The following is a 22,121-nucleotide window of genomic DNA, read 5'->3' on the forward strand; positions in this document are numbered from 1 at the left end:
AAACGGTGTGGGTGGGAATGGAAGAGATTTCTGTGACCTCCTTCTTAGGAGCCTGGCTCCTGTTTAGATAAACATCAATGAGAAAGGCTGAAAACAAAAATATTTCTTAATATGCATGCAACACTGCCAAAGTGGAGATAAATCCAAAGGATTAAGACAAAATCTTACTCTCCACAGATGTATCCCTGTAATTAGGGGAGGAGTAGAATTTTTTAAATTGAATTATCCAAAGAGTTGCTCCAGGTCTCTACTTTGCTCTTCCCCATGTGTATTTAGCCGGAACAAAAACTGTATCTTCTGCCAAGTTTAACTCCAGCGACCAGTCTAATCTTTCTAAGCCTTTCCTATCTACTCTAGGAGTATTCCTTCCCTCGCTCCTCTCTTCCACTCTCCTCCCAACTCTTATCCAAACCTACTCATGGCAGAAAGCAGCTACTGGCCATTTACAACTCCAGGTGACTTTAAGTCAACACACAGTTCCTGGGGAGCAGAGATCCTTCCTATTTCCTCCAAAACCTTCTCTAACAGTAACATCATCCACAGAAGACTCTTCTCTGGACACAGGCTCTGTAAATTTTAACAATTTAAATATGGCAAAAATAATGGGAATATCCAAAAAACAGAAAAAAAGAGAGAAAAAATTAACTAGCAGATACACTCACAGGGACCATTCTGAGCTCTACTATCAATGGAAATCAGTTGAACATTTGAACCAAATTCTGTTTACCTATAGTTACCTTCACTGAAACTATCCAAAGACTCCCAGAAATGGGTGCTTTGAACAATTCCTTTATTTTTTTTAACAATGACTAATTTTAGTCCATAGTTTTGTAGAAAGAATGACAATTCTAAACAATATTTATGGAGCTTCGATTTATGGTAATTAATCCTTTTGTGTCACAAATGAGCAACACAGAACTCTATTCATGAAAGTATTTGTGGTCCCTCACAGTTAGCAGACTCGATTTCCAAATACAACCTCCTGGAATAGTATACTAGATATAAAATAGGTAATTTAAAGGCATTATAAGACCCATCACAGTCATCCTTAGACAAGAGTCAGAGAGATAGAGAAAAAAATGGGTCAGATATTAGTCTGAATTTGAACTATTCCTAAAACACACATGGAAGTAGATTTCAAAAACTAATCCTTCAGGGGGCACCTGGGTGGCTCAGTCAGTTAAGCACTGGCAGTGCCTGCTTTAGATTCTCTCTTTCTCTCTCTCTGCCTCTCCCCAGCTCATGTTCTCGCTCTCTCTCAAAATAAATGATAAATTAACTTAAAAGAAAACCAATCTTTCACTACTAGATTTACTCAGAGCGTCTCTAGAGTGCAGGAAAAGTCTTGGTTATTTCAGCATTTTGGTTGTTTGGAATCTGGATAAACAAAACTTAATGTTCTTTGGATGTCCAATAGTGACTTTCGGCCAAAATATTCAACGCATTCTTATGTTGATTATTTAAGGTTTCACTCTTCTGGTGGCCTTAAGGGAAAGGAAAGCTGTTTCAGCAGAATATTGAATAGTGCGTCGCTGCAATAGACCTCTGGAAGAGAATGAAAGTGGAGGGAGGGAGAGCACTTTGGGGAAGGCCTTAAAGCGTAGGAAAAGGGCCATGAATGAGGAGACATGGTGTGGAAGGTGAGAGCTACACCAGGACCTGTGCAGTGCTCCAAGAGACAGAGGCCTGGTGTGTCCATCACAGGGCACCTCAGGAGCAGCAGTGACCCCACGGAGCACCACTGGGCAAGCCTAGACAAAGGACAACCTCCTGCAGAATCTAGAGAGTCTACCCAGCCAACCTTCAAGAGGCCCTGCTGTGGTGCTTGGGCTCCACGCTTTGGGTCTCACTGCCTGGCTCATGCTTGCTCTGTAGTTCCCAGAAGGTCCATGGTGGGGGCCCAACTTCATTTGGCTTCTTGGGTCATAGTCTCTTTCTTCCCTTGGAATACTGGGAATGATCCTGCCTTCCCCACCCCCTCAGGTTTTTGTCTCTGTTCCAAATCCATGTTATGGTGAGCATGGCACCAAGTAGTCAATATAAAGGTTCCAAGCAAAGCTATGTACACATTATGAGCTGGCCTTACCCATATGTTGGACAAGAAAATGTCAATGAGAAAATATATATAAACTTACAGTCTTCTGGCACCTTCTGTCAGACTATTTAGGGTGTCACACTAAACTGCATCCTCTGTGTGTGTCTGTGTATATACATACATATAATTTATTTTTCTTCTTACTTTGTTGGACTATACATTATACCTCCAAACCAGGCTTTTCCATTTATCTCCAGACTCATTTATCCAACTGCTCATGGCTTCACCACATCTATTCAAGGACATCTTATAGGCCCCTCATATTCAGTATGTCCAAAACTGAACTCATTATCTCTACTCCCCATTCATTGTGCTCCCATGCACAACCAAACCTACAACATTAACCCCCACCCCACCTCAGTGGACCTGATCTAAGTAAATAGCATCTAGGAATGAAGCTAAAAACCTAGGAGTTTTCCTAGATTCCACACTCTTCCCCATTTCCCACATCCAAATCCTGTTGAGTCTGCCTCCTGAAAATCTCTCAAATCCATCCCTATAGACCTACAATGGCTTCCCACTGGTAAAACCCCTGGTCTAAAGAAGAAGCCTCTCAGCCTTAGGGCCATCGTCTGGGAGACCTCCGTGCCATGACAGCCAAGCAAGGGAAGCAGTGAATGTGCAGGCTAAAGTGTAAAACAAGAAAGCTGAGGCAGAGGTCCAAGTAAACTGCTAACTTCTGCACCCGTGGAAACCACAGGAGCAGAAACAGGAAAGCCAGAGGTCAGGGATGCTAGTACCAATTTGTTGGTACATGTCTACTCTCTAAAGCTTGATTCAATGGATCTAGAAATCCATCACCATCTCATCACAATGACCACCTTTGAGACCCACCTTGCTCATATCAAAACAGTCCCTTTTGGTCCTTTGCCCTGGACCTGTGACTTTTCAGGACTAATTCTGTTTTCATTTATAGCTGAATGTGGCACATGTACAATAAATCATCTCTTCTGCTGTCTTAGCTGAAGAAATAAATAAAATAAAATAAAATAAAATAAAATAAAATAAAATAAAATAAAATAAAATAAAATAAAATAAAATAAAATAAAAAAGAAGCAAGATCCAATCCCTCTCTAGCCACATCTTGAGACTCCTGTCTCTATACAATCTTGACTCTAGCCACGTGGCCTTCCTGTTTTTTCAGAGGTGCCATGATCCTTTGGCTTTTTTGCACATGCTGTTTTCCCAGCCCCTGAATACCTTAGAACACTCTTCCTGAACTCTTTACTTAACGAATACCTACTTGTTCTTCATAGCTCGTTTTAAATCTCACTTCCTCGAAGAAGCCTTCCCTGATTTTTGCACCAGGTTTGAGCCCTCTATTATATTTTTCTGCAGCACTCGTCAATATAAATAATTACTCGTGGAATTACATATTTAATATTTGCTTCTACCAGTAGACTGAATGTTCCCTAAAGGAGGGAGCCTTTATCTTGCTTCTCACTGCCTGGTGCCTGGTGCATGGTAAGTGCCGGAGAAATGTTTGCCTAGTGAATGAGTGATGGATTACTTTCCTACATATAGTTGTACGTGTAGTCGTTCAGATATATCAATAAAATTCATTACCTATAATCATAAATTATGTCTTCTCAATTGAATTATTCTCTAAAGCTTTTCATTATTTCACAACCTAGAAACATCTAGGCTTTTCTTACACTCATGAAGACTCATTTATTTTATTTAATAAGAGCTGTCAAAAGGTCTTTAATAGAGTACAGTTCAATAAGTCTGAAGAATACCAAAGTTGACATGGATTCAGTATACTTTCTCCAGAAACAGAGTGTTCCATTTGTTGGGGAATCCACTTTTTATTGCTAATGAGAAGTTGTGATGCTCATTCTCCAAGCTGTTAAAGACTACTTTATGGGCCTCAGACTCAACAATTATTTTTCTTAGTCTCTAATCAAAAAGCCGTGACTCAGGTCATGTAAGTGCTTTCCCTCCATATGGAAAAACTGGAACCAAGCAGTTTCTATGAGCCAAAGAAAACTAAAGACAGAAAATCGAGCTAGAAATGTAGAAATACCCTCTACTCAGGGCTGCATCCCAACCAATAGAGGCTGTAAAGCTTGGTCAAAATAATAAATACTTAGCTTGATAAATAGTGAGTTGTAATTAGCTAATAAGTCAGCACAACCAAATTATGTTAAGCAAGTGATGATGTACTAATATACTGCATTAGTATTCAAGTAAAGAAAATTTCATTCTAAATGTAAAAACCCCTTTACCATTTATATATTTACCTCTTTCTCCCTCTTAATATACATTAAGAACCTATTCAGGTGAGACTTTATTGATCTTTATTAGGAAAAGAAAGACTCAAAAATAATCCCTCATATACAAATGTCTTCCTTCTCTGAATCCTAGGACATTGTGTCAACATCACTTATTTAGCAATTAATTATTGCACATACTTTTATTGTTGTTTTTTAACTTTTCACATGTATAAAGATTTATACTGTCTCCCTAACTAGACTCTAAATTTCCTGAGAACAGAGTTTTTCTATATCTCCTCTGAAGCTCCTGGTATCTGGTATAGAATAGGAGACCAACAAAAATATGCCAAGCCATTCCAATTACGTGACAGATTGGAAGGGCCAATTAATACCCTAAAATACATAATCTGGAGGAAATAAGTAATTTTTTAGATTATTCTTTTGGCATTGCTTTATTAGTGAGATTCACGTGAAGCTCCTCTTTCTTAGGTCATCTGTTTGCGAGGCTTTTCCTCAGAACCATGACTCTCAGACCCACTGCTCCAAGCCAAAGGTCTCTGCATAGTTCCAGACTATCACCAACACCTACATGGATCTTCCAGAGGCCATTCCATTTCAACATATCTAAACCCAAGTTTATCACTCTGCTTTATCCCAGCCTGCTCTCCTCTCCATGGCCCCTAATAAGGCAAATGGCACCAAACTAAGACACCCAAGCCAAAACAAACTTGGAAGACAACTTCCCTTTCTCTCTCTGCTCCAAAACTAACTGGCACTACACTAAATTCAAGAATCTTCTCCAAACAGTCGCCAGGCCTCAAATTCCATCACCAGTCTGTCCTCTACACTTCTTCCAGAGTAGCCATCCTAAAATTCAAATCTCAATTTGTTACCCTCCAGCTTAAAGCCTTTTAACACTTCCTTATAAGTAAGAGATAAGATGAAAACTCCTTAAAATTACCTGTACAAAATAAAAAATATTCTCTGTAGGATGAATGGAGAGTGGAACACATTTGTGTGTGTGTGTGTGTGTGTGTGTGTGTGTGTGTAATATAGCAAAATGTGTTCAAATATTTGCCTCCTTAAACTATGAGCATGTACAGTTTTGAATAAAACAAAAAGCAAATCTCCTAAAATTCCATGTGTTACTACCTGGCGCATGCCTTCCTTTCCAACATTCTCTCTCACTCCTCCTCAACGGGCCACCATCTCCCATGCCTCTGTACCTCTGCACACTCTGTTACCTCCATTCATCAGCTTTCATCTATCCCTCAAAATTGCACTTGATAAGCTGCAAGAGGATATCACACAGCTACCTTTCAAGGAAAGTAACTAAGGCTCTTGGGAATTAATTGATTTATAGGGAAAGGTAACCCTGTGAGGTCCCTAAGGGACCAGGGACCAATTTAGGGGCCAAGTGCTTTTGTTTTTAATGTTAATTTATTTTTGACAGAGAGAGAGAGAGAGACAGAGTGCGAGCAGGAGAGGGGCAGAGAGACAGGAGACACAGAATCTGAAGCAGGCTCCAGGCTCCAAGCTGTCAGCACAGAGCCCCACAGGAGGCTCAAACTCATGAACTGCGAGATCATAACCTGAGCCGAAGTCGGACGCTTAACCAACTGGGTTACCCAGATGCCCAGGGGCCAAGTGCTTTTGAGGTGACCTGGGAGATTTCTGTCCAGTAGTTCAACATTGGATGATAGCAAATTGACCCAACCACACCCTCTCCTTTTGGAGATTATCGATGAGAAGTGAGCATAGAGAAGGGCACTAGGATTCAGGCTTTATCCCTAGTAAGTAGAAGAGCTTTCCCAGTTGCCCATAAAACCAGCTCATAATTCTGGGCTGATTTATTCTGGGCTGACTAGAGGACTCTTTGCTTCCTCAAATCTTTGCAAAACACTTCTTTGCATCTTTGCACAAGGCTGACATGAATGAAAAGGATCTGCGCAAGTCTCTTCCTTGTAACTCTAAGGACTCCGCTAGAATAAATCTGCAGCTGACTGCCAGTCCGCAACACCTTCTCTGGTCAACCCAGATAGAGGTGGCTCTCTGTGTATCCCTCTGTAACTATAGTCAACACTTCCGGCTTTTCCTTTCAGTCTCTCCTGCCAGCTTTGGAAGTGCTGAAGGGCAGGTATTTTATCTACTCTCGCACACCCAGAGCTTATGAAAGTGCCCGGCATATAACAGACACTCAGTAAATGTTAACTGAGTAAACTAATGTTGCCTGAACATTGATGGTGCTATTAAAACTTTCAGATGAGTACAGAGAAAATACAGCAGCAGAGGGCTTCATTAAATAAGAAATATGAAACCAGATATCCAAGCTTCTTTGTCTATGGCTTTCCCTCACATCTTTGCTGTGTAGTTTGGAAGAATCACTTAAGGTCTCGGTACTTCAGTGGGATATTAGTGAAGACCCTTTGAGAGAAGTCAAACTCAAAGTAACCTTAGCAGAAACAGCCTGGCTGGTGGTAGAGCTGCCAGAGTACAGAAACTGGGGCTTCTGGGAGCAGATCGGGGATTTCCACTCCATATTCTCCCCTCTGCTTTTCCCTAAGTGGTGGCTTCACTGTCTCCTATCACAGAAAGGTCTTCCCCATGAATTGGGAAGTTGAGCCAGTGGCAGCCACCAGGAAAACCCAGAAGAAGGGAAAGCGGCACTCTCCAGCGGCCAAGAGAGCAATGCCAACAAAGGACTTTACCACTCGGTTCCATGCCACACCTGAGACCTACCTACCACTCTTGCCACGAAGGTCAAATTCTAAGATTTGCCAGTCCTGGGTCTTGAGCTCATCCCTAATCAGGAGGGAGGCAGGGTCTATTAACACATTGGGGAATGGGAAAGCCCACTGAATAGACAATAGTCCCAGTCTGTTACCTTAATGGCTATTTACCTCCCTTTATATCATGATATCATTTTAGATAATGCAAAAGAACACATCATCTTCATAGAAAGTGTTATATAAACATAAAATTTATTATACTGACTACCTCATAGTAAGGAAAAATAAACACATTGTAGCTTAATTACAATTTTGACAACAGAATAAGTGAAACCTGTTCACTTGCTCTCAACTAAAAAAAAAAAAGGTATAGAAACACTTTTTTGTCATCATAGAACAGTCTGGCAATAGAAAAACCCTTGGTCAGGACCCAAGGTACAAGTCATGACTCAAACCTATGCAGCCGTGAGGCTCCCCCACATCACCAGAGGAATAAAGTACAGCCGTTGTCGTATTTTCCCTGATTGGAAGATTCCCTAACAAAACAGCCATCGGGAGGGACCCTTAGAAATTCCACCCTCTTTGCAGAGGAAAGAAGTATGACAACAGCACTGAGGGGAAACCGAGGTTTACAGAAACGAAAATGGGTTTAAAAAAAAAAGAGGCTCATCCCAGAAATGTAAGCAGATAGCATCCCTTTGAACGACATAATTAAAAAGCTCAGGTGTCAGTATCGTTCCCTCCCAGCAAAGAGGAACATGAACATGGGTCTGAGAGCTGCAGAGTGAGGATGAGGAACACCACAACCTTCAAATCACAGTTGGTCTCTATACATTGGTATTCAGCACTTCACGCAAGGAAAAAGAGTCGTCATTATGGTAAATATCAACACTTGCAGGGTTTTGCCATCTCAGCTGGGGTACATAGTGTTTAAAATTCACATTTCCAGTATTCGATGTACTATGAGCATGGCGATGATGCTACAAGGCTAGATTAAGAGTTTTTCCCAATTTTTTTCCCCAGAGAAATATGTGAATGAGCTCTAGGTTTCAAATACATATTGATAATTTACTATACACCAGGTAGTATTGTAGGTGCTGGGGACACACCGGTGATCAAAACAGACTAGAAAAACTATGTCCTCATGAAGTTTATGTTTTAGTTAGAGAAGACAGACAATAAACGTAATAAAAAAAAAAATACCTAGCATTCAGGTGGTGAGATGTGTAAGAGAAAAAAATAAAGCATGGAAGGGGGATGGGTAGAGGTTGTAATGTATACAGGATCATTCCCTATATTCTCCTATGCTTTAGATTCTTGGCAGATAATAATAGCAGGAGCAACAATCCTCTCACTGCTGGTAAAGACCACTCCAGGCCAGTGCACAGAAGGGAAGAGGATATGGGGAGGGAAAAAGAGAACTTAGATAAACAAGAGTGGGATTCAGCCCTGGGTTGTGGCTTTGCCACATCTGTTCCTACCTCAGTTTAGATCTCTGTGCCCGATCTGGGTAATGATATTAACAAAACCTGCCTCCCACCTAGTTCATGGAATACTGTGTTGATACGTCACATGGCCTATAAGCTGATCCAAATATATTTGGATATATACATTCATGTTGAATATTATAAAGTTCATATTTGGGTCTTTATGTTTCCTTAATCACCTATTTACTGAACACCTACTACATGCCAGACCCTGCTCTGTACACTGGAGGTACAGCAGTAAGCAAGACACACAAAGTGTCCGTCCTCAAGGAACTTATTATGCTCTAATACAGGAGATGAAAAATTCAATAGTAAATTGAATAGAAAAGATACTGACAAGAAGAAGACACCACTGAACAGTCCAGGCATGAGATGATCAAGTCCTGAACTTAGATGGTTCCCAAACAAGCTGAACTAAATTCCTGACTATCTGTGATCACCTATAAAGCCCTTTCTATAAGGGAGTCATGGTAATAAATTTACTTAAAAATCCAATAGGACTATTGGGTATTTATAAAATGATGAAAGGGCTGCTTCCTTTCTCTTACTGACAGTCTGTTGTGTGGACAAATAGAAACATACCCTTCCACCTCCTAACGGTTTCTAGTTTGTGAACTGCGAAAGTGTTATTCCAAGTGGTATAAATAAGCATGCCTTTGGTTTCCAGAGTCTTTAGCAACTTATCACAGCACTACTGTTTTGGTTTTTTAAGTGGCAGTAAGAACCATTAACAGTAGTAAAAAACTATGCCATAATTACGGTAGGAACATGTCCTTTTCGAAACAGAAAATGAAGCAACAGATCTCCTAGGATTGCTGTTAGGCAGAGCGTTTCAGTAGAAGGGTAAAGAGAGGAATTCAAAAACACACACTTGGAAAAGAATCAACCCACACCTTTCATGTTCAAAGGCACCGGATGCTGAGTAGATATGAGAGACTAGAGAACAAAAATGTGGTTATATCACACCCCAACACCTTGGGGAGAGAAGCCTACAAGATATGAAGCAGAAAGCTACAAGACAGTGTGTTGTAAGCACTAAATGCTTTTTTACACACATTCTCAGCCTGGCTGATTTGCCCAAACACTCCTCTCTAGCCTGAGTAGCTCCATGGAGTTGGCTGTAATTGTAAAGCAGCCAGAGAGCAGTCCTGAGTGTGTGCAGATGAGTCCCTCCAGCCGAGATGGCAAGGAGACCAGCCTGACTGCCCTTTTACACTGCATACCTTGGACCCAGACTGTAGAGGCCAACAACTCTCTGTGTGCACCACAGTATGATCAGATTGAATGCTCATTACCTACGACATGAGTTTATTGTAAACACTGCTCTGAAAGAGGTGCTGCCTTGCACGCATCTCAACTGTCAGGACAGTCTGCCAACCAAAACGACAAAATTTCCACACAAGTTTACCACCTCTGCTTGCTTACAGCAGCCAGACAACTCAAAAATCATAGTATTTGGCATGGTTTCCCCTTTAGATCAATGGCAATGAAACTCACTTAGATTATTAATGGAAGGGCTTTTATAAATTACACTTTAGGGGACCCCTTAAAGAAACATACACTTTCGTCATTGCTTCCCTTTAGAAACTCTGAATACCCTGGTCAGGAGGTGGTCTCCTCTAAGATGAAGCTAACTTAGATCAGTGCCGTTTTGATTTTGTTTTGGGATGTGATGTGTGTGTGTGTGTGTGTGTGTGTGTGTGTGTACACGCACGCACACACATGTTTTCAAAAACAATAACTACAGCAAAGCAAACAAACTGCCAAGGAAGGAGCTGGTATTCCCATCTTTGTCCTTCATAAGGAACAGAATGTCTGGATAATATATTTGGAGAAAAAATTGTTTTTTTAACTGCACTAGATATTTGATGCCAAATGTCTAATGAAATGAGTATCGGGTAGTTATGAAAGATGTCTTTGGGATCTGACTGGTCAACTGAGAAGCAAGATGTAAATACACAGATATCACTAGAGCTTCCTGAATGGGGTAACCAGCTCTTCATTATCTATAAAATCTTTTCACAGAAAATACCATGTATTTTCAGGTCACCTCTCCTCAGTACCCAAAACCAGACAGAACCCAATGAAGTGAATGAAACTCAGAGATCTCTGTCCATCAGTCCAACTAGAATTCTGGCCACTATATTGAAAGCAAATGTACTATTTCACTATTCAAATACTGCTAGGAAACTCCACTGTTGGTTCTGACCCCCACTTTCTCCAAAAATAGCCCCTTCCTTCTGGTGACTATTTTAAGAGAGAAAGAACCCTAAGAAAATATCAGAAGTTGAACTAGGCTGGGGAGAACGAGAGGAAAATTTAGCAGCCAGAATGCATGTAGAATTTGAAGGGAAGGTAAGTTCTTGGACCACCTGCCAAGATGTTTGCAAGCACTTTGCAGAGAATAAGTCTTCCTTCGATTAACAGTCCCCAGAATTTTCTCCCTGGGCAAAAGGACCAGAAACATCTCCATGGGTACTGAGCTACTACAACTGAAATCTAAGGACATTTCCTCTTTCCCCCAAAGAAAGTATGCTTTGGAAATAGCAAGGCATTCTAAAACACTCGGAAAAGTCTCTTTTGAAAAAAAAAGGGGGGGGGGGAGGTAGCAGTGACTGTAATTAACAGAGAAGCAGTTGTGGAACTTCTAGGGCTGTACTTAAAGGGCCATGCGGGAACAGGGTGAGCAGTCATGGCTGTAGCTGTGTAGTAAAATACTGACTGCAGACAGAAACGGGGCAAGAGAAGTAAATGGATTTACTTACAGCCCTCGGAGCCGAAGCCAGATTTTCTCGATCTGTTCGGGTTGCAGGTATTTCAGAGAGTTGCTCTCAAATTCTTCAATCTCCTTGGTCGGCGACTCCATAGCTGCAGGTTATCAGTGGGAGTGAGGCTGGGAGAGTTTGGGCTGGCCCTCCCCGCCTCCTCGCCGGGCCGGCCCTCGAGCCCCAGCCGTGCGCCGCGCGCCTTTGCCTGTCACTTTCTGCGCGCGCTCCTCCTTCTGGGTCCCCCAAACCCGGACTTACAGGGGGCTCGCAGCGCCGGCGACCCCCGGCCCAGGTGCCTCCTGGAGGCGGCTGCGGGAACCAGCCATGGTCCCGAGCTGCTCAAGGAGAAAGCACCTGGACCTAATGGGATTTTTTTTTTTTTTTTTTTTAACAAAGCCACAGAAGCGAACCGTGAGGCCGCTGAAGGACTGGGGGGAACGAAGGAGGACCGAGTGTGGAGGAGAGACAGTGAGAAGGGGAGAGAGGGGAGGGGATGCGCCGAGGGGGAGCTGGGGCGGGCGGGGTGCTCCGACCCCGAGGCTGCGCACGGGGCTCCGCCCGCGCCCCCAGCCCGGGGCGCCCCGCGGCCTCCCCCCTCCCGTCCCGCCCCCTCTCTCCCCCCCACCCCACCGCCTCGCAGCCTTCGCGCCCCGTCTCTGTTTTCTTTCACTTACCAGCAGCTCCGCTGACAAGCGAGAAAAGTGACAACTGAGAAAAGTCGTCTGTCAGCGCGCCGGGGCTGGCGTCTGGTGTGACACCCGCGGGCGCGCAGGGAGGGGCGCGCCGGGCAGCGCGGTCCGCGGGGCACAGGCTCGCCAGGCTCTGGCCTCGGACCCGGGGCCCCGCGCGCCACGCACCGCCCCGGCGCACACAAGACCAGGCCCGCGGCGCCACGCGCGAGCCCAGGGACCCCGGGCTTGCGGGCCCCCCGGGGGGCTGCGGAGCAAACGGCGCGGCGGCGAGCTTCCGCGGAGTTTATGGGGGGAGCCCTCAGGTATGGCTCACCTACTCGTCCTCCCTTGAGCCGCTTCCATTTTGAAATATTAAAGCAATTGGTAAGGACTAAAGTAACCACACGTCACACTTAGAAGGTCCTGCTACGTTCCTGCTCTTGAGAGTCTTCGTTTCTCCCCCCACCCCCCACCCATGGTGCGGAGAAAAGGAAAATAGAAACCAACAGTGAGGAGGTAGGAGTTTCCACCGATTCCACATACTCAAGAGGTCCCCGCGGGGCGACGGCTGAGCAGACGTTGAGACTGGCAAAGAGTTTCAGCTCCACAGAGTGGCAACGCACCGTCTGTTTCCCCCTAGGTCATTCACAGTGTCAATAACACCCTGTGTGCTCTGGGAAGAATGGGACCAGCTATGGAGCTGGGAAGCGCGGTGGGATTAAGAGAGAGACCACAGACAGAACACTAGAAGATCCTGGCTCTGGGTGATTGCAGCCCTGACTGACCTCACAGAACTGGTGGTCAAACTCCCATCTAGAAGAAGCCACCAACACTTCCCTGGGCCATTTCAAAGCTGGGACTCGGGGCTCCTGAGATTCTGAGTGCAGCCTGCCCTGTAACCATAGTTCCCTCACAAGCAGTTAGATTCTTTCAGTCACACTCCCAGCGTCCTTTGGCTACCCATCAGTTACATACCTGCTTCTCAAAAATGAGAGACTTAAAGGTAAGAACTCATGTTTCTTCATTGCTCAAGTAAAGTTACATTCATTGTGACCTTGACAAACAAATAAAATGATAGTGTCAAAATCCTAAACGTTCACCCATTCGATGGTTGGCATTTACTTTCCAGAAATTAGAGGTTTCCATCCATCCAGTGGTGGAGATGGCACAGCTAGCCCCATTCATTCCAGTGGAAGAAGGTATCTTCCACAAGGTGAGATGACAGATCTATTTGATTGAAAAGGACTTACACACTCACCTGCCACACAATCTGAAGTCACCTCATTAAAGTCAGTCCTTACAGATTTTCTGGAACCACATACATTATCACTGAGTTAACACATTACTACCAGGCAAAGGTAGTATTAAGCAGCCACCATGTTAACATGAAATTGATATATCTGAAAAGAACCAATTACCTACCCAATGTCACCCAGCAGGAAGCAGTGACCTGCTAGAACTGGATGCTTAAAAAAAAAAAAAAAAAAGACATTGTTTTAACCACTTGTTTTGGGGATGCAAGATGGGAGGCAGCATGGTCCCCAGAGAGGTTTCCATCTCTGTGAACTCTGGGCAGCCTGCTGTCAGAATATGGAAGTGTAGCAATGATAACAGCAGCAAACAGGTATCTCAAACTGTCTCTAGTCTGAGCACTGCTCTAAGGTTCTATGCTCACATAACACTGGCAACAACTCTAGGACGCAAATACTATTATGATCATCCCCATTTTACAAGAGAGCTAAAGCACAAAGAGGTTATCCAGACCCACTGGAAAATGAACTGACCTGGAAAAGCGTTTGAGTTATGGCTCATTACCCTATCCAGTACAAATCTGTTCCCCTCACAGGGTCCCATTTTCCACCTGGCTAATGTAAAGAATTTAGGCATAAAGATTTTTTACATCTGTTCCAACTTTATGATTCTATGAGGTCATCTGGAGAGAACTGGGGAAAGGAATTGCTGAAAAGGGACATGCACATGGCTGAAAACATATTTTAATTATGGCATGGTTTCTCCAAGGACTGGCCTGGGATGAAAGGATACAAGAGAATAATAAAGCATATTCATCTTCCTGCCCTCCACCATATGTATGACCTTTTCCTTGTCTGAGTAGGATTTGGGTTAAGTCAGAGAAAAGTGAATTTTGGAAGAAAAAGGAAAGGAATAATTGTTCACTACAATTAAGCCCATCAGAAAGGGAAGACAAAAAAAAATCCTTTAAAAAGTTTCTAAAAAGTAATTTTGTTTCATTTTTAAAAACTTTTTAAAACTGTACATTAGAAAATTAGTAAAGATCTATCACTTTTTTTTTTTTTTATTTTAGAGCCATATAGTTTTTGGAGTGGGAGGGACCTTAAAGATAATCTGGTTTAGTAGAAGTTTACAGATTTTTTAAGCAACAGAACATTTTATGTAGAATAACATTTTATAAGGGACTCCAGTGCACACCTCATATTTAAAGATTATAGAAAGTGGTGCTCTGGTTGAATGGGGAAGGGGAGTGGGGAGTGCTTAGTTCTCAGAGACGGAGTCCACCTCTTCCTTCTCTATATCCCATCCCTGTGTGGCAAATACTCCCACTTCACAGATGAGAAAACTGAGGCTAAAGTACCATAGACTACCTTAGGATTTCTTGCTCCTAATCCAGGGTTGTTTCTAAAGCACATTATGAAAGGTTGTCTTCTCTCTGCCAACAAAGTATTACTACTTTTAGATGCACCATGTTATTATGTCACTCAGACTTTATTCTCTTTATGTATCACAGGCAGGATATGCTTGATAGTTGCAACAGCATTACAAGCCACAATTTCCACTGGCATTCCACCCAGAGACAAGCAATAAGTAGATGCAAATCCACCCAAAAACAAAAAATCTAAGAAAATGCAAAGCCACTCAAAACTTTGCTTTGGAGGTTAATTTCCATTGTAACTTCCTAACCCGACTTTTTCAGTAAGACGTTTTAGGAAATCTTATATGGTGAAACATCACTAAATACACACACACACACACACACACACACACACATATACACACACAGAGACATGCATACATGTGTAAATATGTAATGTACATAAACATACATACTTATATACATAAATATAACTGCCAAATGAGAGTATTTCCCCAAATAGGGGCACCTGGGTGGCTCAGTCGGTAAAGTGTCCGGCTCTTGGTTAAGGCTCAGGTCATAATCTCATGGTTTATGAGTTCCAGCCCCGCATCAGGGTCTGTGCTGATGGTGCAGAGTCTGCTTGAGATTCTCTCTCTCCCCTCTCTCTCTGCCCCTACCTCGTTTGCACTCTCTCTCTCTCAAAATAAACTTAAAAAATTATTTTAAAAAATAATAAAATAAAATATTTCCCCAAATAGACATAGAGTAACTTAGCCTAAGTACTAGCAAGCCCCTCTGCATCATAAGATCAGAGAGAAAGTGAGCTCCCTGTCTGTGGCAGAGTTCAAGGAGAAGCCAGATGACTATCAGACAAGGGAGGAGGCATCAAGCTTTGTAGGCATAAGAATTACCCCTCGGGTCCCTTTCATCTCTAAGATTTCATAACCCAACAATAATCACAATAACCACAACCACTACCCTTACCAGTTATTGAGCACAACTAAATGCCAAGTGCCATGCTAAGCACATCACAGGTTGTTTCCTCCTCAAGAAAACACTTCAAAAGAGTTCATCATGCCCATTTATAAGCAAAGACAGAAAAGGCTCCCAAAGGTCAGCTCACTTTTGCAAAGACATGCGGTCAATAAGTGTCAGAGCCAGGCTTTAACCCCAGACCAAGTGCAAACCTCCTGTTCTTTTCCCTTTGTTATACCACCTCCTTGCAGACACATAAAGACAAGTAAAAGGGTATATAGTAAAAAGGGTAGGGCTTCAGGATCACAGGTGAAGGGTCACTGATACTGTGGGGGAATTAGGAAGGCAACATAGCAGAGGTGACATTCGAACTGGATCAGGAAAATGGATCTGAAGAAGCTGTTTACATGGAAGATGGGTGGAGGCAGGTGACTCTGGGAAGAGCACACTGCTTGAAAAGAAACACAGAAGCATGAGAAGGTGTAGAGTGTACAGTTCTTCACAAACACTTTTATGTGGCTTGACCATAAGGGCATGACTAAGACAGGCAGGAGAAAATGCTGAAAGGGTCCGCCAGACTCTGTGGTCACAGAAGTAACTCAGTCTCTCTCCAGATGATGGAGAGCTGGGGGTGGCTCAAGGCAGAGGAAGGCATGGTTACATGTCAAGGGTACTCGCTGCCCTGAATATGCAGCACACACGGAGGTCAGCTCTCCAGGAACCTACCATGGGCGTGTGCAACAACCATGGGGCAAATGATCACCAGGGCTCCATAAGAAGAATCTGGCTATCAAATACAAACAAGCTCCTCAGCCTACGGAGAACGAAGAGTTGCACAAAGAAAAAAGATAAAATCAGAAAAAGCACAGCACTGTCTCCCACGAACCCCTGTCTTCCAGCTACAAGATTAGGACCGCTTGCTTTGACCTTCATGAAGCAAACCAGAGCCCTTGTTACAGTTTTCATGACTCAGGAGTGGCATCATCCAGAGAGTCTCTCAGTAGGGAGATGGGGGAGAATTCTAGAGAAGCATTAAGGATATCAGAAGTAGCACCACCAGGCATATCAGCCCCTCTTTCCCACTCAAGCCAGAACATAACACAATGTCAATAGAGACATTGACATATCGTCAATGGAGACAATAGAGAAGACACACTGTCTTCTCTCCCATTGGCTTCCCTTTCTGGCAAGGGGCCTCTTTGGTGACAGTTACACTGTCTTTTCCCTTTGAAGTCCTCTCATTGTGGTTTTATAATTTGGGTCAGACTCTGTCCCAGGAACCACCTCCACCTGAAAAAAGAAAGTGCAAGAAGAGGCAGTGAACTGCTAAGCACAGAGGACCCCCGTTCTCAGGCCCATCTGAAATGGGGCTCTGAGTAGCCAACATCTCAACCATCCAGAGTTTGGCCCAGAGAGCGGGGGAGAGGAGACAGGAGAAGAAAGAGGATGGAGTCCCAGGCCAGGAGTGGTCTCATGTAACCTGCGTGTGGCCCAGTGTTTGCTCCTTTCTGTGGCAGGATCCTTCAGTTGCTCTGACAGGACAAGTTCATGTGATGCTTCCACCGGAGGTGGTACAGACAAACTGAAGGGCTAAGTGTAGCACTGAATCACATGTGACCTAGGACACGAAACTTCTCTTCTCTGGCCATGGCTGGGTTGGACTCAGTGACCTCTGGATCCCTTCTTAGCTCTCACATACCCCCATCTGAAACCCAAGCCTGGCCTGGCACAACCATGCTTTTTTGGCCCTCCAAAAAAAGCTGCAGGAAAACTGGAGTGCTACCACCGGCTAGATTTGACTATAATAAACATCACTTAGGTTGGCCAATCAAGGCCATCCACCCTGTATCTCTGAACAAAGTGACCAGTCTAAGGGAGCCACATAACTAAAGCAGATCTAATATTGGTTCCTTATGAGAGATTTGATGTGGCCACTGGGAAAGAGAGAGAGAGAGAGGGTCTGTCTTTTCTTTGAGATAGCATTATAAAGCTTGAGGTTATCTTGGCCCGGGTACATCGTTACCATGTAGAGAAAATATACCAGAAAAATGCTTGGAAACATTTTGAGGAAAACAGAGAGAAAAGCTAAAGACAACAAGAAACAAATGTTACAGGATCTTTTTGAGCCCCTTGATCCTGCTATGGCTGAAGCCAGAGCTACCCATGGACTTTTAAGTTATATGAACCAAACAAATGTCCCCTCCCCCCATATTTTCTCACTTGAGCTAACTTGAATCAGAGTTCTGTCACTGGCAACCATAAAAATCCTAACTAATAGAACTCCCATAGAGGATTTTTGTAAGGAGCTTAAAAAAAAAAAAAAAAAAAAAAAAAAAAAAAACACTGCCAGTACCTTAAACACTGAAAGCTCTCATAACATAGTATAGCTCCTCCACCATCTCATCCATCCAACGGGACATGAACGGAAGGAAACTGGAAATGGTACAGTACCTTGGAGTGGGCAGGGCACCCAAGGTAAATACAAGGAGACTTATCATCTCGACAAAGAGATACCTCAATAATTTCATTTCAGTAACAGTTTGGTAACAACCTATCAAAGCACTGCCATTATTATGTACATTAGTTCTTCAAAACAATCCTGAAGTTAGTGAAACACATTATTTTTATCTCAAGTTTTGACATGAGGCGGATGAGGTGCAAAAGATCTGTTGGCTTCCCTCCCCTGGTCTACCGTCCAGCTAGTGGCCAGGTAGCATGACAATACACGGCTTCCTGACTCCTGGCCCTGGTGGCCACTCTGCCTCTCAGAACACACTGCCAACCCAGCAGAATTAACTTGGCTGTTCTAATGAAATTGAAAATTTTGCTCATGTAAAACTGCTGATGCTACAGTCAGCCAAATTCCGACCCAAATGCACATAAATCAGCGGGTTGTTCTTCCTATCACTGTAAAGCAAATTTGAATGTGGAAAACCTCAGCGCTGAAAAGGATCTTAGCAATCCTCTTAGCCAAGTTGCTAATTACATTGACAGGAACAAGCAGCCCAAGCAGGTTAGATAACTGTCCACCAGACCCAGTGCTTGGTAGTGGCACAGCTGAGACCAGAAGCCATGTCCCGGTGCTCCACTAGCCCTGAGTTTCCTTCCTGAATCTCAAGAATGGCTCCTGCTCCTATCCGAGGACTTGGTTCAACAGTTTGTTCCCAGATAAGGAGAAGGAATGACCACTAAATGCATAAGCCATTGGCAAAGGCTTCCTGAAGGAAAAAGCTAGAGAAGAGAGACTCCAGGAACATGAAATTGCATGTGGTGGCCCTGATAACACAAGGAATCTGGTGTGACCAGTATGGGGGGGGGGGGGGCCAAGAAAGGGACAACAGGCAAAGGCTGGATATGCAGATTGAGGTGGGCCAGGGCTCCCATATGAAAGCTTAGTCCTTGTATGCTCTTGCCAGTAGGGAATCATTAAAATCTGTTGAGAGGGTGTATGGTAGATGCAAAGCAGAATTGTGATTTAACAAGGACAATTTATAAAGAATGATAAATTTTTTTCCTGGGGCGTTGCGTTGGCTCAGTCACTGAGTGTCAGACTCTTGATTTTGGCTCAGGTCATAGTCTCATGATTTGTGAGATCAAACCCTGCATGGGGCTCTGCACTGTCAGCACAGAGCCTGCTTGGGCTTCTCTCTCTCTCCCTCTCTCTCTCTGCCCATACCTCTCTTCTTTCTCTCTCTTTCAAAAACAAATAAATAAACTTAAAAAAAAAAACTTTTTCTCAAAAATTGTTCTTGAACTGTCACCAGAGAAAAAGATTTGCAGATTCTCATCTCCGTAGCAGGGCAGGGGAGGGGTGATAACACAGACACAATTTCACAAACAAACGCTAGGAGTTTTAAAGTTCATTCACTCACTGAGTGCTTACTATGTGGTAGGCACTATGTGATAGTAAGTATGCAGTGGTCAATAAAAAATCCAGTCCCTGCAAATAGGGAAACAGATAACACAACATCATCATAAGTTGTGAAAAGTGCTAAAAAGAAAATAAACAGAGTCCAGTACAGAAAACAATAGGGGTGGGGCCTATTTATAAATAGGTTGGTATCAGCCAACTACTGCTATATAATATACCACCCTCTAGGATTTAGTGGTTTAGAACAACAGCAACCATTTTTTGCCCCCTCGTGATTTTGGGGGTTGACCAGGCAGTTCTTCCACGGGTCTTGTTTGGGGTCTCTCATGCAATTGGAGCTATAATATCCAATATGGTTTCACTCACTTGCTTGTAAGAGCAAGCGTTCTGAGAGGGAGGAGGTGAAGAAGCTGCCAGCCCTCACAAAGGCTGGGCCCAGAACTGGCACAGCATCACTTCCGCTGCATTTGGTTGCCTAAAGCAATCATAGTGCTAGCTCTGATTCAAGGGCAGGAGGAGAAATAAACTCTACCTTCCAAGGTGGAGGGAGAGGGAAGAAAGTGACACAGATTTTAGAGGCATCTTTAATCCACCTAGGTGGTCAAGGATGGCCTCTGTAAGCAGGTAACATCTGAGCGAAGACCTGAAGGAAGAAAAGAAATCATCCAGCTAACAGAAAGGAGGAAAACATTTCTGACAAGAGAGAACAACATATGCAAGGATTCTGAGGCAGGAAGAAGCTTGATGTGGTTAAGGAATGGAAGGCAGTTAAGTTGTGGCTGAAGGATGTGACAAAGGGCAGAGTAGCCTGGGGTGAGAGGCAGAGGCAGCCAGGTGGGGCCACAGCAGAGCCTTGAGGGCAGATTGAAAGGCTGGCTTTCCCTTGAAGTACAAGGAGAAATCACTCAGGGATACCAAGAGATACATGTTTGTCAAGGGTCACTCTGGTTGCTACATGAAGAATGGCTGGAAAGGAATAAGAATGTCCCCTGGCTTAATCAGAGATGCTAACTAATCTCAAAAAGTGACCTGAACTGGGTGGCTCAGTTGGTTGGGTGTCCGACTTCGGCTCAGGTCATGATCTCGCTGTTCGTGGGTTCAAGCCCTGCATCGGGCTCTGTGCTGATGGCTCAGAGCCTGGAGCCTGCTTCGGATTCTGTGTCTCCCTCTCTCTGCCCCTCCCCTGTTCATGCTCTGTCTCTCTCTGTCCCTCAAAAATAAATAAACGTTAAAAAAAATTTTTTTTGAAAAAGTGACCTGAACTGAGGAGAGACTGAAATGAGCTCCGACATCCAAAACCCACAGTGACAACACTGAACTAATTCAATCAGTGATGATGAACTAACTTCCCTGTTGGTAGCATTCCTACAGGATTTACTAGACTAGCATCCCAGAAGACAGAGATCACAAGTATCCTGTCCATCACTGTCCCCAAGGGCATAACAGGCCAACTGGCCCACGACCAACTTGAGCTTCTCAGAGAAGGACTGTGAAATTTATTTCATTTATGGTCCAAGATGATTACTGCCATATGAACTATAGTCAATGAGCACATCTGAGACATGCAAACAACTAGACCAGAAGCTAACTTGGGGTTGTTTGGGGAAAGGCCAATAAGGCACTGCCCAGCTTGCATTTTGGTTCATAAAGGGCTAACTTTCAGTTATCCAGCAGCTGTACTTCCAAATAAATGAAATGTTACCTTTTGTGTGATTAAGGATACAAGCGGAATGAGGGGAAATACTCCTGACAGTATCTTCAAAATTGTTCTCTGGGATATCTAAATGGCCCATTCTAGTACTTCTGATTCCCAGAAGTAAAAGGATTTTTAAGACCCAGGAGAATAAAAGAATAATGTCTCCATGAATGCCTTCCACCCATATGCTTTTGACAGATTTGTGCTAATAAAAAAGACCCCGAAGTCACCTTGATTTGGCCCGTAGTCCTTCATATGTACAAACTGACAGACTCATCAGAAGTTGGCATACACTTACCTCGCTACTTCTGAGAGAGTTACAGACTCCTATAAGCAGGGAGTAGGACCTGATTTATGGAGAGGAATGGAAACTTATGGGCACAAATTAAAATTAATTAGCATGCAAGGCAAATCTTAGCCAGAGACTCTAAAAGCTTTGTGCCACCAGTACCCCCGCGGAACTGGGTGGACTCCCACAGGTATAGATAGTTCTATGGATTCTCCACTGCTTGGGCTAAATGTCAATGAAGAAATGACAATTATTCTCCTCAGTGGGATTTCAGAAGCACTTGAGGATTTAAAACCAAAGCATTGAAAAGAAAGGGTGCTGAGTCCTTGAAAATAGCTCCAATGTAGTCAGTGAAGATGCTGTTAGCAGCCATTCTGCCTTCACTGTGGGCAAACCAAACACAGCCTTCCACATCAGTCTCTAGGTAACAAAGATTTCCTTTCATACTTCCTGTCTCCATCTAGAGCACAAAGAGCATTTGTGAAAACCAGTCCCCACCTCACCTGTCCATACAACATAGCAGAAGTACCCTCTGCATCCTGTGCAGAAATCAGTCTCATTTGCCGTGAAGGTTCCAATTTTAATGATCAGAGTAATAATTTCCCATATACTCCTATTCTATATATGACTCAATCTATCAGAAACCATTCTGCCAGATCGAATTCCAAGCAATGCCTAAACATGCTACTATAGCCTGGGACTTGGGACCACAT

General features: G+C 43.5%; 1 protein-coding gene across 10 annotated transcripts in view; it reads right to left on the bottom strand.

Annotated features, from left to right (window-relative positions):
- PDE1C (phosphodiesterase 1C) overlaps positions 1–22,121 on the bottom strand; it is a 509,522-nt gene that overhangs the window by 294,853 nt on the left and 192,548 nt on the right. Inside the window, exons 1-2 of one of the 10 annotated variants that reach the window (XM_019443750.2) lie at positions 11,970–12,096; positions 11,293–11,395 (exon numbers count right to left, since the gene is read on the bottom strand). The exons of 8 other annotated variants lie outside the window; for them this stretch is intronic. In XM_019443750.2, coding sequence (XP_019299295.1) covers positions 11,293–11,393 — 101 coding nt within the window. In that variant the 5' untranslated portion in view covers positions 11,394–11,395; positions 11,970–12,096. Of the gene's footprint in view, positions 1–11,292; positions 11,396–11,553; positions 11,840–11,969; positions 12,097–22,121 lie in introns of those variants that run through there. One more of the 10 variants, XM_019443751.2, reaches the window with a different exon arrangement.

This window comes from Panthera pardus, unplaced genomic scaffold, assembly GCF_024362965.1.
Source record: "Panthera pardus isolate Hobbes unplaced genomic scaffold, ASM2436296v1 HiC_scaffold_8, whole genome shotgun sequence".
NCBI classification, from domain to species: Eukaryota; Metazoa; Chordata; class Mammalia; order Carnivora; family Felidae; genus Panthera; species Panthera pardus.